Source organism: Hemicordylus capensis, chromosome 5, assembly GCF_027244095.1.
Source record: "Hemicordylus capensis ecotype Gifberg chromosome 5, rHemCap1.1.pri, whole genome shotgun sequence".
Classification (NCBI taxonomy): Eukaryota; Metazoa; Chordata; class Lepidosauria; order Squamata; family Cordylidae; genus Hemicordylus; species Hemicordylus capensis.
The window spans coordinates 133,163,632-133,177,520 of NC_069661.1; the positions used below are offsets into that span (position 1 = coordinate 133,163,632).

Genomic DNA, 13,889 nt, shown 5'->3' on the forward strand with positions numbered 1-13,889 from the left:
GATGAAACAGTGGACCACCTAATCAGCTGTTGTAAAAAGATCGCACAGACTGACTACAAACAAAGGCATGACAAGGTAGCAGGGATGATACACTGGAACATCTGCAAAAAATACAAGCTACCTGTAGCCAAAAATTGGTGGGACCATAACATTGAAAATGTTGAAGAAAATGAAGATGTAAAAATATTATGGGACTTCCGACTACAAACAGACAAACATCTGCCACACAATACACCAGATATAGCTATAGTCGAGAAGAAAGAAAAACAAGTTAAAATAATCGATATAGCAATACCAGGGGATAGCAGAATAGAAGAAAAAGAAATAGAAAAAAATCACCAAATACAAAGATCTACATATTGAAATTGAAAGGCTGTGGCAGAAAAAGACCAAAATAATCCCAGTGGTAATTGGCGCTCTGGGTGCAGTTCCAAAAGACCTTGAAGAGCACCTCAGCACCATAGGGGCCACAGAAATCACCATCGACCAATTACAAAAAGCAGCTTTACTGGGAACAGCCTATATTCTGTGACGATATCTATAACAATTGACAATAAAATTCTGGCATCCCAGGTCCTTGGGAAGGACTCGATGTCTGGATAAAACAAACCAGTCAATAACACCTGTCTGACTGTGTAAACAAGAAATAATAATAAATAATAGGATTTCTATACCACCCTTCCAAAAATGGCTCAGGGCGGTTTACATAGTGAAATGATAAATAAATAAGATGGATCCCTGCCCCCAAAGGGCTCACAATCTAAAAGAAACATAAGATAGACACCAGCAACAGTCACTGGAGGTACTATGCTGGGGGTGGATAGGGCCAGTTACTCTCCCCCTGCTAAATAAAGAGAATCACCATGGTAAAAGGTGCCTCTTTGCCAAGTTAGCAGGGGTTTGTGCACAACCAGAATGTTGCAGGTTTTATTTAAAGATGTGGGAGAGCAAAAAATCACAGATCTTCTCGATAGGTTTTTAAGCCATTGAACTGTCAGATAATATTAGAGCATTGAGGCAACAGAATTTCATTTTGCTCAAAATAACATTAAGCACTTACCTCACCTTTCATTTTTTATATCAACAGATCTGGATTTCATTTCAAACTACGCTGTGCATTTTTGTAATTCATATTTTTATGAAAAAATTGATATAATGCAATATATATTTTGCAAAAATAGAAATACTTGCATGTTAGCACCAGACAAGTCCATATCTTGGCTCCTATGGAAAGAACACCAAGAAAATATAGGATAGAACACCAAAGGAATATAGGATATTTATTGATCTATCGTATTTTATTTATTTATCATATTTGTTTACCACCTGATTTGTGCCTCTTTAGGTTGTTAGATGTCCATCATTCCTGATAATGTGGTACTACCACCTGTGTTTTCAGTACAGCAGATGTGTCTTGGAATAACTGTGTGCAGTAGGTGAAGCTGAGGTGGTGCCCCAGTGCCACCCAGTGAACTTTGCAAGGAAGCGGGGATTTGGATCTTCCACATCAAAGCTAAATCCCTAAACTAATACACCATACTGCCTTTGTCTGGAAATTATGACTAGAAGATAGTGAAGGAAGAAAGATTGGGGGTGGGGGGAGAGAAAGTCATAGCTAAAATATCAGAGGGAGACAACATATTTTCCAAAAGTTCTAAGGGTCTTCAGTACAAGTCTGGGGTGCACAATACAACCATCCTCCAAACATGCCAGTCAAACATTTCCATTCCATTCAAGAGAATGTCTTCTTCATTATGAGCCCTGCTGCCTATTGAGATAATCTGGAGAGGTCCACCTGCAGTTCATCTGGTGACTACTCAGGGACAGGCCTTCTCTGTTGCCACCCTGAGGCTTTGGAATGTGAAATAAGAGCCTGCCGAAATAAGAGCCTTCCCATTTCTGACAGCCTTTAAAAGGACTCTCAAGACACATTTATTCACCCAAGCTTTTAAAACTGTTTTTATTTGTGTTTGTTATAAACCACCCAGGAAAGTGAGTTTGTGGCAATATATAAATATACTCAACTAAATAAATTTATAGATCACTTTATTTTAAGAAGTTCATCCCTTTTAAAAAGTTCTACTTATGTAGAATTAGATAAATGAATGTAATTTGAAATGAAAAAGCTATTGTGAAAACCAACAAAAAATTTAAAATGGAAACAAAAAGAAGTTCATACATTGCAGAAAAAGTGAGCAATTTTTCTAATCCAGTATATATTTTGAAGACTTTGATTGTGTGAAATAAAGTCATACTTCTTATTGACCTACAGATTCCAAATACACAATCCTGCCACTGAAATTAGCTGAATGCACTATGTTTTACACTGGAATATGCTTGGAGAAAGGTTGAATTTTATTTTATTTTTTGTATTTTTAAGAAGAAATTCTGAATATAATTATATTTTAACTGTTATGGTTCTCAACAGGTTTTTTTACACTCTATAATCATATCAATAATTCCAAAAAGACATCATTCCCAAGAGAAGATCTTTCTCAGATTCAAATTTACTTTGATTCAATTTTACCATGGCTCCAGGTCACTGTCTGGAGGCTTCCCCAGGGCCCTACTGCCTGCCTGCCTAGGTAAGCCTCCAGAAAGAGACCTGGAGCCAGGACTCAAGGATCGTTACAAGGGCAGTGGGCGATTGCTTTTAAGAATGCCACCTGCTCCACAGCTTTTCAGAGGCTGCCCCCAGGTGCTTAACAGGCAGTGAAAATCAGGTGGCAATTTGAAAGGAACTGTGCACTATCCCTGCCCCCACTGGAGCCGGAGCCAGTCTCATTGGCTGCTGCCCTCTTTTTTCCGTGTTTGGTCTGGGGAAAAGTACCAGAACTGTGTTCCGGTGCATCTGGTCCCACTACACTACAGATGACCATATAAGGTAAGATTGAATTAAAGTAAGCAGAAAGGAATCCTGATAAAGGAATCAGAGAAAGATCTTCTCTTGGGAATGATGTCATTATGGAACTATTGATCTCATTCTAGAGTTATTGGTATCATCTTGCCTAAATACCAGTGCAGGGGAGCAATAGCAAGAGGGCATGCCCTCACCTCTTGCCTGTAGGCTTCTCAGAAGCAGCTGGTAGGCCACTGTGTGAAACAGGATGCTGGACTAGATACTAGGCCTTGGGCCTGATCCAGCAGAACTGTTCTTATGTTCAAAACAAAAAAAAATGTTTTACAAGTGGAGGCTGAACTCAGCCTTTATGGATATACCGCTTATGTTTGATAATTCTAATTTTAATGCATCTTCTGCATTAAAGACCAGCTTCTCGTGTGTGTGTGTGTGTGTGTGTGTGTGTGTGTATGGGAGATCTTGATAGGGATTCATCGAGAGAACTTATACACAGCAAGTTCAAACACAAATTGGATTCTTGGTGGCTGTATGAGTTCTCTCAATGAATCCCTATCAAGAATTCCCATACACACACACATATATATATATACAGACCAGAGAAGCTACTCTGATAGACAGTAACTGAAAAAAATCCTGGGGGGGGGGGGAAACCATGAACCCCACAGGCTTGCGGCTGTCTGGGGGGAGGAGTTGTGGTACAACCCACTGTGCCCCCAGACCCACTTTGAGGTGCCCTGGCACCCCCCAAAAGGGACAATGGGCTGGCTGGGCCGTCTCAAATCCCCAGTATTCTCTATGGGAGAAATGCAAAAATTGGAAACATTTAAAATCACAAGTGTCTGATTGCTTTGGGGTTCGGTGGGTGCTTGGCACCCCTGGGTGCCCACCACCCACCCCAGTTTTGTGCCCTTAGCAGGCCATCATACCAACACACAGTGACAACTAAAAAGACAACTAACTGGAAACAAAAAAACCACCACAGAAACAGACCTGCTGCTGTGCCCGCACAACTGCAAAGCCAAGGGGACCAAACCAAACAACAACACAGACTACACAACAAGAGCCACAAACCAACAAGACCTAAATAGGCAGTAAAACCAACCCGGCACACAAACTGCAAAGAAAGAGGGGCAAGGCAAAAACACACCAGTGAAATATTTGCAAATATACGTTTTGGTAGTCCCACTGCTCCCTCCCCACAAGTTAACTATGTACAACAGCAAGCAACACAACACAGTTAAAAATTTACATACTAACAAATCTACATATTTACAAATCCACAGTTTTACTGTCCCCACCCCACCCCACCCCACCCCACCCCACCCCACGTCAGCTGCCTCCCCGCAAGTCACTTATTTACACATTCAGAAATGTACATGCTTACAAATCTACATATTCACACATCTACACAGTGCTACACTGGCACCAACCGCCTACTGTCTGTGTGTGCCCATGGCCCCCCAAGTGCTGTGGTCAGGTGGAACCAGTGGCTAGTTCAGCATCAGGTTACGCCAGCGGGGATGTGTATCCAGTTGCCAAGTCACAGCACTAGCGGGCACACTGCAACTTGGCACAGCTGAAGGAAGAAAGGGGGAGGGGAGGGATGAGCCGATGCTGCTGCCGGGCAGCTGAGCAGCACCATGGGTCAACCATGGGCCAATCACTCACCCAGCTCAACCTCCAGCTTGAAGTAGCCCCGCAGGGGGAGGTTAACCTTGATGTAAACCAGCTACTCGACCAAGCCTGGGTCCAACCAGGACTAGGTGGGTGTTACCACGTCGCCAGCACATGAAAACACCTGCTTGCTCTGGACGCAGGTTGGTGAGCAGGAGAGGATGCGCACAGCAACCACCGCCAGGTCTGGCCAGACTTGGCAGTGGGTTGCCCAGAACTGTGTGTGGTCCATCTTGGGGTCTTCCTCCACAGGCTCCTTCAAGTACTCGGCAATGCATTGCTTAGCACTGGGGGGGTTGGTAGGCCGAGCTTCCCGCAAACTGGGCAAGGTGCCAAGGCACACCCACTTAAACCACCTGGCTGATTTAAAGGGAGGAACTGCCTGCTGAGTTGGCATCACTGCCTGGGACGTCATGCTGCTGGACTGGGAAAAATAAGGGGCAGGAGCTGAAGGGTCACCCACACTGCTGCTGCTGGGTGTGGGTTACGCACGCTCGGGGGGGGGGTGCACCATCACCACCCTCCTGGTCTCTGCCAGTCCTAGTGACCTCCTCTTCCCTAACTCTCTTGACCAGGAGGTCCCTACACCTGGGGAAGTTATCTATGCAAATGACTTTGTCCTTGATGGTTGGGTCATAGAGACAAGCCAGGACATACTCCTCCTTGTCACTCAACTCATCAACAAGCCTGTCAACAACCCTGGCCCTTAGCCTTCCAGCCAGAGCACGCCCCTCTGGCATGATCAGTGATGTCCGGAGTTCACCCATCAGCTTCTCCAGGAGGAGAGCCGTGGGCAGGGCCTGGCTCAGAGGAGTGGTGTCACCACACAAGCACTTTGTGGAAAACATGAAGGGATCGAGTGCTGACACCATCTCAGACATGAGCTTCCATTCCGCATTGGATAGGTCACACATGCCCAAGGACTCGTTCCTCACCAGGTCGTTGAGGGCCACCTCCTGCTGCAGCAGGTGCTGGAAGAAGAGGAAGGTGGAGTTCCACCAGGTATCTACATCTGTGGGGATGAGATGTTGTGGAAGCCCATGGACATACTGCCACTCGTAAAGCAGGCACCTGGACTTCTCACTCTGGTGGAAGTGGGCTGCAATCTTGCGGGACTTCTCCACAAGTGCAGCCATGGAAGCAACAGCACCTACCATGGAGTGGCCATGTTCCCTGGACATCTTCGCCTCCTTGAGGCCAAAGGTGTCCCTGACAGTCAGGTGGAGCATGTCTGCCATGCACTGGATGTTTACACACTACAACACTGACTCTACTGCTGCCATGACATTGGAGCCATTGTCTGTGACAATGAAGCCGTGGGAGAGTTGTGGAAACCTGCGTATCCACTCCTCAATTTGGCAGCCGAGTACAGCTGCCACATCCTCCTTCATGTGCTTCACATCCATGGTTTCCACGTGCAAGATGACCCACCTATGACAAAATGCGGTGTGGGACACGCTGAAGCCAGAGGCAGCACAGGAGGTCCCCTCTCTCACTGGACCCCACCAATGGGCAGTCAGGGCCAGGAAAGCAGCGTGCATCCCACTCACACTGTTCCACAGATCAGTGGTGAAGTGCACACTGTTGCCAGCATGGCTGACACGGGCTCCTTGCACCACCTGTACAGGAAGGGGACCACGTTCTGGCTGAACGTGGTCCTTGAGGGAATGGTGTAGTCAGGTGCTAGCGGCTAGAGTATCCAGTGGAAGCCAGAGTTCTCGACCACCTGAAAAGGCTGGTCACCAGTGACCATCATCTCCCCTATGAGACGGGAAAGGAGACGTGGGCCCACATGAGCAAGGCGCTTCTTGCCTGACAACTGCGTCCACTGCTTGACAGGCAGCATGCTCTGTTTCATGGAAACTGGTGCACTGCCCTTGTCAGTGCTGGCTGCAGGCACACGAGGTGCACTAGCACTGCCAGCGGAGTCAAGTAGATCCAGGTGATGCCGTTGCATGTGTCACCACATGGAGGTCATCGCCAGATGCTTAACATCCTTTCCCCAAGTGCCCTGCAATGGACCCAGCGAGCAGTGGTTGGGGCATCTTGAGGGACCTCAAAATGCTGCCCAAAATCACTGCTTTGGGTGGCCTCAGATGTCTTGGGCCCCTCTCACTGACGCTGCCGCGCGCACGCCGTGACGTATGCGGCGCGCGTGCGGCAGCATCAGAGACGAGCGCGCGTGCCAAGAGGAGGGCGCATGCGCGCCACTAGCACTCGTCTCTTTTCAGCCTTTACAAAGTTTAAAGCCTTTACAAAGTTTTTACAAAGCTCGTCTCTTTGAAGCCTAATACAAATGACGATGGGGGCAGGGGTGGCAGGGAGGAACTCTGCCGCCCCAAGAAGATTTTTCAACGGACCAGCGCCAGAGGGGGAAGAGCAGCGCGGGGTGGGTGGGTAAGTACTACCACCACCACCCCGCTTAAAGAAACAGTCCCCCCCATCCCGGACCGGGGGCCCGCCGGACCATGCACACCTCTAATATATGTGTGTGTGTGTGTGTGTGTGTGTGTGTGTGTATCCCAATTAAAATCAAAACCATTAACCACCCTGAGCCATTTTGGAAGGGTGGTATAGAAATTGAATAAATAAATAATAAATAAATCAATTAAACAATTAAAATCATTTACATTAAAATTATTTAAAACTACATTAAAAATTTAAAATCATATATTTAATTAAAAGCCTGGGTGAATAAATGTGTCTTCAATGCCTTTTTAAAAGTTGCCAGAGATGGGGAGGCTCTTCTTTCAACAGGGAGCACATTCCAAGGTTCAGAAGCAGCAACGGAGAAGGCCCATTCCTGAGTAGTCACCAAATGAGTTGGCGGCAACCGCAGACGAAGCTCTCCAGATGATCTTAACAGGCAGTGGGGCTCATGGTGAAGAAGATGTTATCTTAATACCCAGGGCCTAAGTTGTTTAGGGCTTTATATGAATCCGCCAGGGCCCTTCTTTCTACATTTCAAGTCTGCTTGCAGCTCCACCATCAACTGAGATTCGGTTGGCAGGGCCTTTTCAGTTGTGACCCTTCAACTCTGGAATGCCCTCCAGGAAAGCTTCACTGTGCTCTCTCTCAGAGTTTTTCAGAAACATCTAAAGACACATCTATTTAGCAGGTGGTTTTTTTAGTTATTTGCTGTTTGTGTATCTGTGAGTTCAGTTTTTAAACTTTTTGTGTATCTGATTTTAATTTGGTCTCATTTTCAATTGGAATTTTATTTATATTGTTTCATTCTTATTTTTGTGAGCTGCCCAAAGTACTATTGTACTGAAAGAGTGGGATACAAATATTCTAATAAATACATAACCCAAAGTAAAAAATAATTATTCAGACATTTTTATCACAACCCTGAACAGCATTGCAGGGGCTGGAAATCTGATTTTACTTCTGTTTTGATCCACACATTTGATTATTTATCTATATTACAGTGGTGTATAAGTAGAAATGTATTATGCCAGAATGTCCAAATTAGAACAGAAATTTACTCTGACAGCCAGACAATAATTCTGGAGCATCTTAAGGAATATCTAACATTTTTCAGCAGACAACACGTGTTTGTGTGTGTGTGTATTTCCAGCTAACTTTGTTTTTAAATGTTCTTAAAGGAACTGGAATGTACTCTGAGAATGTTGCATATAACAGAAGGCACCAATGAGGTTTATATAATAATTGTGTGTTTGTGAAGGGATACCATTTGGAAATGCCTATATTTCTACATCGTATATAAGGGCTCATATCAATTCAAGAGCTATTAAAAGGCACAGCATGCAATTCAATTAGAGAATGGACTGAAATAGGAAAGTATGAATGGATTCATACTTCCCTATTTCAATTAAAAAAATACTCTGCTAGAATTGAGTCACCTATTATCATGAAAATCCAGCTCCTTGTTGGCTTCTAAAGAAAGGGAGGAAAAAAACTGAACTTTTTTTGTTTACGAGCTCTTGAAAGCAATAAGATGCCACAAGACTTGATCCGCCTACTCTGTCTCTTTTCAGACTCAGTAAGGCTTCCTTTTTTCTTTCTGTTTTAATCACTAGTTGATGCGCGGTATTAATTCTCTAGCATGCAAAACATACCTCTTAGAAGAGAGAACACCACTGGTGGTGGACAGCAGAGCTCTTGTGCTCTGAGAATTAATCCGTCCTAGAAAACCAAAAGCCAGCAACCCTCAATACAGTAATCAGCATGTTTCCACTGTGAAAACTCCACTCTCCCATTTAGAACATGAAACCCTATCCATTATGTATTTTCCACAAACAAGCTATCAAGTCTTCTCTAGCTGTGTATTATTTGTCTTATAGGAATGGTGCATCCCCCGGGCACCACTCTCCCCCAACACAAAAGAGAGAGAAGAGGTTTCCTATTCTTTAATCTTAATTTAAGTTTATTTGGATTTACTTAGTTCACAGGATTTTAACTTTGTCACTCTTAAAACTTTAATGCTGTCACTCTGAATTCTCTGCATTTCTGTTCCAGCAACAGGCTTGTGGGTTTCTCAGGAACAGTTAAAAGAATATTAAAAGTTATCAGTTTCAAATTTTTCTTTTAAAAAAAAGTCTTAGGTGGCTTGCATAATCTAAAGTTGGAGAATTTCAAATGTATCCATAATATTATCTGCTTTTCAAATACTATTTCAAAAATGAAAAATAAGACAAAACCACAGTTAAAAGAAAAATCAAGTTTATTCAGTTAAACCAAATTTCCTGCATAATTGGAGCAATTTTATACTTTTATACCATAAATTGTCTTTTTCCTGTAACTAAAGGCCAAACTAGCCACAGCCTTAATGAAGTCATTGGCCCTGATAAGCTTACTTTTTTTTTAAAAAAAAGGTGTAAAATAACATATGCGGGGTGGGAGTGAGGTCAGGGCTGGGATGAGAGTTGGAGTAATTATTCATGGTCCCAATCTGGACTGGCCACCCCATGCATGCTATTTTGTCTTGGGGGGGGGGGAGCTTACACTGGCTCAAATGGGAAATTTCTCCCTGCCTAGGCCACTAGTATGTGTGTGTCTGTGTGTGGAGGGATGATATGCATCAGGACTGCAGTGGGTGATAGGTTACTGCCACTATTCCAATCCAAATAAGAGCCTCTCATGCTTACTATTTACACCAGAAAAAGCAACCACACCGGGGTCAGTTGAAGTCATTGAAGTCACATCTTGTTTGGCCCTTACACATCAAACATGAAGTTCCTTCAATTTAAATACAGATTACTTGCAAATCCATTTCCTCATTAGTGCACATAGCTCTAATAAGGTGATAGATACTTGCATCTAGGGAAGATACAATTCCAGTAAGATCTCATTTATTTATTTATATCCCGCTCTTCTTCCAAGGATCCCAGAGAGGGATACATGGTTATGCTTATCACCACAACAACTCTGTGAAGTAGGTTAGGCTAAGAGATAGTGACTGGTTTAGGATTACCCAGTGAGTTTTACAGCTGAATGGGGATTGGAGCTTCAGTCTTCCCAGTCCTTGTCCAGCACACTAATGACTACACCACACAGGCTATTTTCTTGTTAAATGCGCAAAGAGGCACCTTCCAAAGTGTCTCTTTGCCCTTTGCAAAGTATAAAGATCCCTCTGCTTAATATAAAAATTTCCTTTATATTAAGTAGAGATAAAGCAACTGACCCTATTCAACTCCTGCACAGTATCCCTCCAGTGGCTGTTGCAATGTCTACCTTTGTGTTTCTTTTTAGACTGTGAGCCCCTGTGGGGACAGGAGCCATCTTCTTATTATGTTTTTCTATGTAAACTGCTCTGAGAACTTTTTGCTGAAAAGCAATATATAAATTAATAGTAGTAGGGTTGAATGAAGTGCTTGATATGCAGCAACCTACCTTTTTAAAAAATGCTCACATTTCTAGGAAGCGGTTCCTATTAATGTGGCCATGCCGAATTAAACATCCTTCCATGCTAAAAGAGATGCTGGGCATGGAGATTTTAGAACATCTGAACACAATACATTGCAAAAGAGCTTAGGTGAAAGAGCAGTTAAGACTGCTTTCTGGGCACATCATTTCATCTGTACCTTCTAAGACAAATAGCTAAACTCAGCTTCCTTATGTTTTCCATTAAGTAGTCTAAAATAATAATAAGAATTTGATGCGTTTGTGTTCCACAAACTATAATTCTTTTCTATTTTAATGAATAATGGAAGTCTATTTTAATATTTTGCAATTAAGCATTTGATTATTCTAAATCAAGCATAATTTTCCATTTCCTTTAAAAATGGAATAGTTAATAACCAATTCTTCTTAAGTAAGACCATTTTGGGGGCATAATATGCCCATACTTTGGAAACTGAATGGTGCATATAAGAAAATCAAGAATACATGTATTTTAGTATCTAAGGCAACTAGATTGAGTCATGTGGAGTTAGTTGGCCACTGTCTCTCACACCCATCTCATTCATGACACATTCCACAGTGTTCAACAACAATACAGAATGGTACCCAAAACAGAGAGGCAGAGCTTTCTATTCTTCAGCCTCTCTTGAATTAATTAACTGGAAATGAGTTTTGTCAATGTTGTGGAAAGACGGGTTGGAGAGTGGGGGTGAAAAGAAACTGCTAGAATTAATCACAGTGAGAAACTACCTTTTAAGACTTCCAGAGTTCAGAAAAGTCCATGAGAAGCGAAAAAATAATAAAAGGGGAAGTGGGCTGACTTACCAAGGGAACAAATAAAATTCAAACAAACATCCAGTTCTGTAGAGACATGCCCTAGAGCAGACAAACCTAACACCTGCTGCAACAACAGTTTTGGCATTAATTATAATTCATTATGTAAAGGATAAATTGTGGAAAAGGCTGTGTTATGCATGTTGCAATTCAATTTATTTGACTGTTTTTACAATGGTAAATTAGTATCTGTCAAATAAGGAGCAAGCAAAAATTCTGAGCAGATTGTTCTAATGATTAGGCGATATTAGGGCAATTTTCAGTCATTCCTCAGAAAGTGGCTTCTGATGTTCACCTAAAGTGGTGATGAGCATGAGTGACTCAATGCTTCTAGGTTTTTGCAAAGGAGTCATTATGCTCCCAGAATGGATAACCCATTTTGCATGAAAGACATGCACATCGCCCACCATTTGATACAAAATGTGGGGCAAGTGTGGGTCATTCATATTGCTTTGGGTGATTATCCAGAATCTGTAGCTGCAAGTCAGTTCGGTGGATACACTACATTTTTCAGTAATGGAGAACAAGGGTTGAAAAATTACCTTGAAAGCAAAATATCCACAATTTGGGATTTGCAGTTTACTTGGTATTTATTTAGGTAGTCAGTCTAATACATAATTATCTAAAGATATAATTATTCTTATTTCTTTTGTTGAAGGGAAATTCAAATTCCAATACTTTTCAAGAATTTTATTAACAGTAACAGCTGTATCATGTTCATAGCAAGATACCTTCCTTTATAGTAGGCAATGATCCTTCCTACTTTAGCTGGTTATAGATTTGGTGTCTTTCTGACAGATCTCAAAATTAGTTTCTGATCTTGCTTCTCAACTTTCAGTCCCATGCTCTCAAGGACAGCATTGTCAGCCAGTCCCTGCTGCTCCATCTGTGCAATAAGCTCTTGGTTTCTTTCATTGTGTTCAGTGAGGTTCCGGATCGTGTACACTGCCCACTGGCTTACAACTGTTGAACAGAGTTAAGGAATTTCAGTAACTTAAATAGACTGATCAAGTCAGTAAATTGTGTACATCAATTTAATTTAACCAACAGTAATCTTTGTTAAAGAAAGTCAATTTACAGGAACAGAACAGAACTTTATTATGGTTGTAGACCAATATACAAGAAATACAAACAATGCATTGTGTAAATAAAATTTAAAAAGAAGAGAAAAATATATAAACTACTTACGAAATGCATTGCTAAAGATCAGATAGAGTTTTGCAGATTATAAAACAAAACCTGGCCACTATATTAATAATTTTTTCATCTGGGTTAAGTAATAAAAACTTCAAATAAAAATAATCAGTGGCTTAAAAACTTAGACAATAATGGGGAGATTAATCTCAAGCGAGCTTCCTTTAAAAAATCACAATGTAAAATTGAATGTGTACTGGTCTCCACTTGGCCAGAACCGCAAGGGCACAGGCAGGCAGGGAAAGCGATGTCCTTGAACCTGCCCTCTAAAATGGCAGATGGAAGGGCATCCATTCAGGCTAATGTCAATGCACATCTGAATTTGGGGATAATAATAGAATACAGATAGCCTGCTGGCTTGAGATTAAACAATTGTGCCCCGAGACAGACGGTCTTAGTGACAGAAGCAGCTTCCTCTTGCAATCCTACATCAATGATGCGTTGTTTGATCTCCCCCTTAGCCCGGTCATTACCCATCTGCAGCAGAACCTCTGGAGAAAACCCATAGTAAGTTAATGTATCAATAATCAATGAAAACCATTTAAATTTACAATTTACAGGTATTAGGAAAAACAGTGGGTGATGATCCTCTGCAAAGATGTCTCTGTTCAATTCATACTGACAAATGAAATGGAAGAACATGTGCCCATGTGCAGAATTACTGTCAATATCAAATGTCCAATTATGAAAAATGTCTTTAGAAAATAGTAGTGGTTCCATTATTCTGTATGGATCAAATTGAACATGAAGTTAATATAAATTCTAGAAATATATCATGTTAGTACATGGAAGGAGGTAGTCATTTAACAAAGGAAATTTATCTACCGAGAAAAATACATCAGGATCTGGATCATGTCTTTTCATTTAATTTTCTAAAAGAAATTTCTATATTCTTCTGTTACAGATTATGATGTTACCATTATTGGTTGTATCTTGTTCATATGTTTATTTAGTTAAACCTTAAAGTCTTGTTTAATAAAATGAGAAACAAGATACAAATTCTCTCTCTCTCTCTCTCTCTCATATATGTATAAATTACCAAGACTGTCGGTATGAAGTTGCTTTTGTTAAGAAACTGAGGACAAAGGTAGCCTGTGACAACCTATACTTCTCTCATGGTGGTCCCTCTTCAAGAAAAGCTTAAGGCAAACATTTGATCTGTGATTTAATAATTTCCATCATCATTAATAAACTAAATTCTGTGCATTCCACTACAATTTTTGCGTACATACTGCAAGCTAGGTGTTATGTCATGAAATATAATTGCTCCCAATACACCTACAAAGGAGACAAAGAATTCTGACTCACATTATAGAAGAGCAGAGTGCCTGTAGGGCACCAATTATTTCCTACATGTAGCTTCACATCCAGGATAAAGCTATGCATAACTTACTCACATCTTTCATATTTTCATGCTGTGTTTCATATGGCCATTTGCCTGGAGGGTAAGAAAGGAGCTATC

At 41.7% G+C, this 13,889-nt stretch overlaps 1 protein-coding gene across 4 annotated transcripts in view; it reads right to left on the reverse strand.

Moving 5' to 3' along the window:
- Window positions 1-9,203: 9,203 nt before the first annotated feature.
- Window positions 9,204-13,889, reverse strand: part of ATXN10 (ataxin 10) — a 128,707-nt gene continuing 124,021 nt past the window's right edge. For 3 of the 4 annotated variants that reach the window (XM_053253429.1, XM_053253430.1, XM_053253432.1), the window contains one exon: window positions 9,204-12,196. In XM_053253429.1, coding sequence (XP_053109404.1) covers window positions 12,006-12,196 — 191 coding nt within the window. In that variant the 3' untranslated portion in view covers window positions 9,204-12,005. The remainder of the gene's footprint in view (window positions 12,197-13,889) is intronic. The other variant, XM_053253431.1, reaches the window with a different exon arrangement.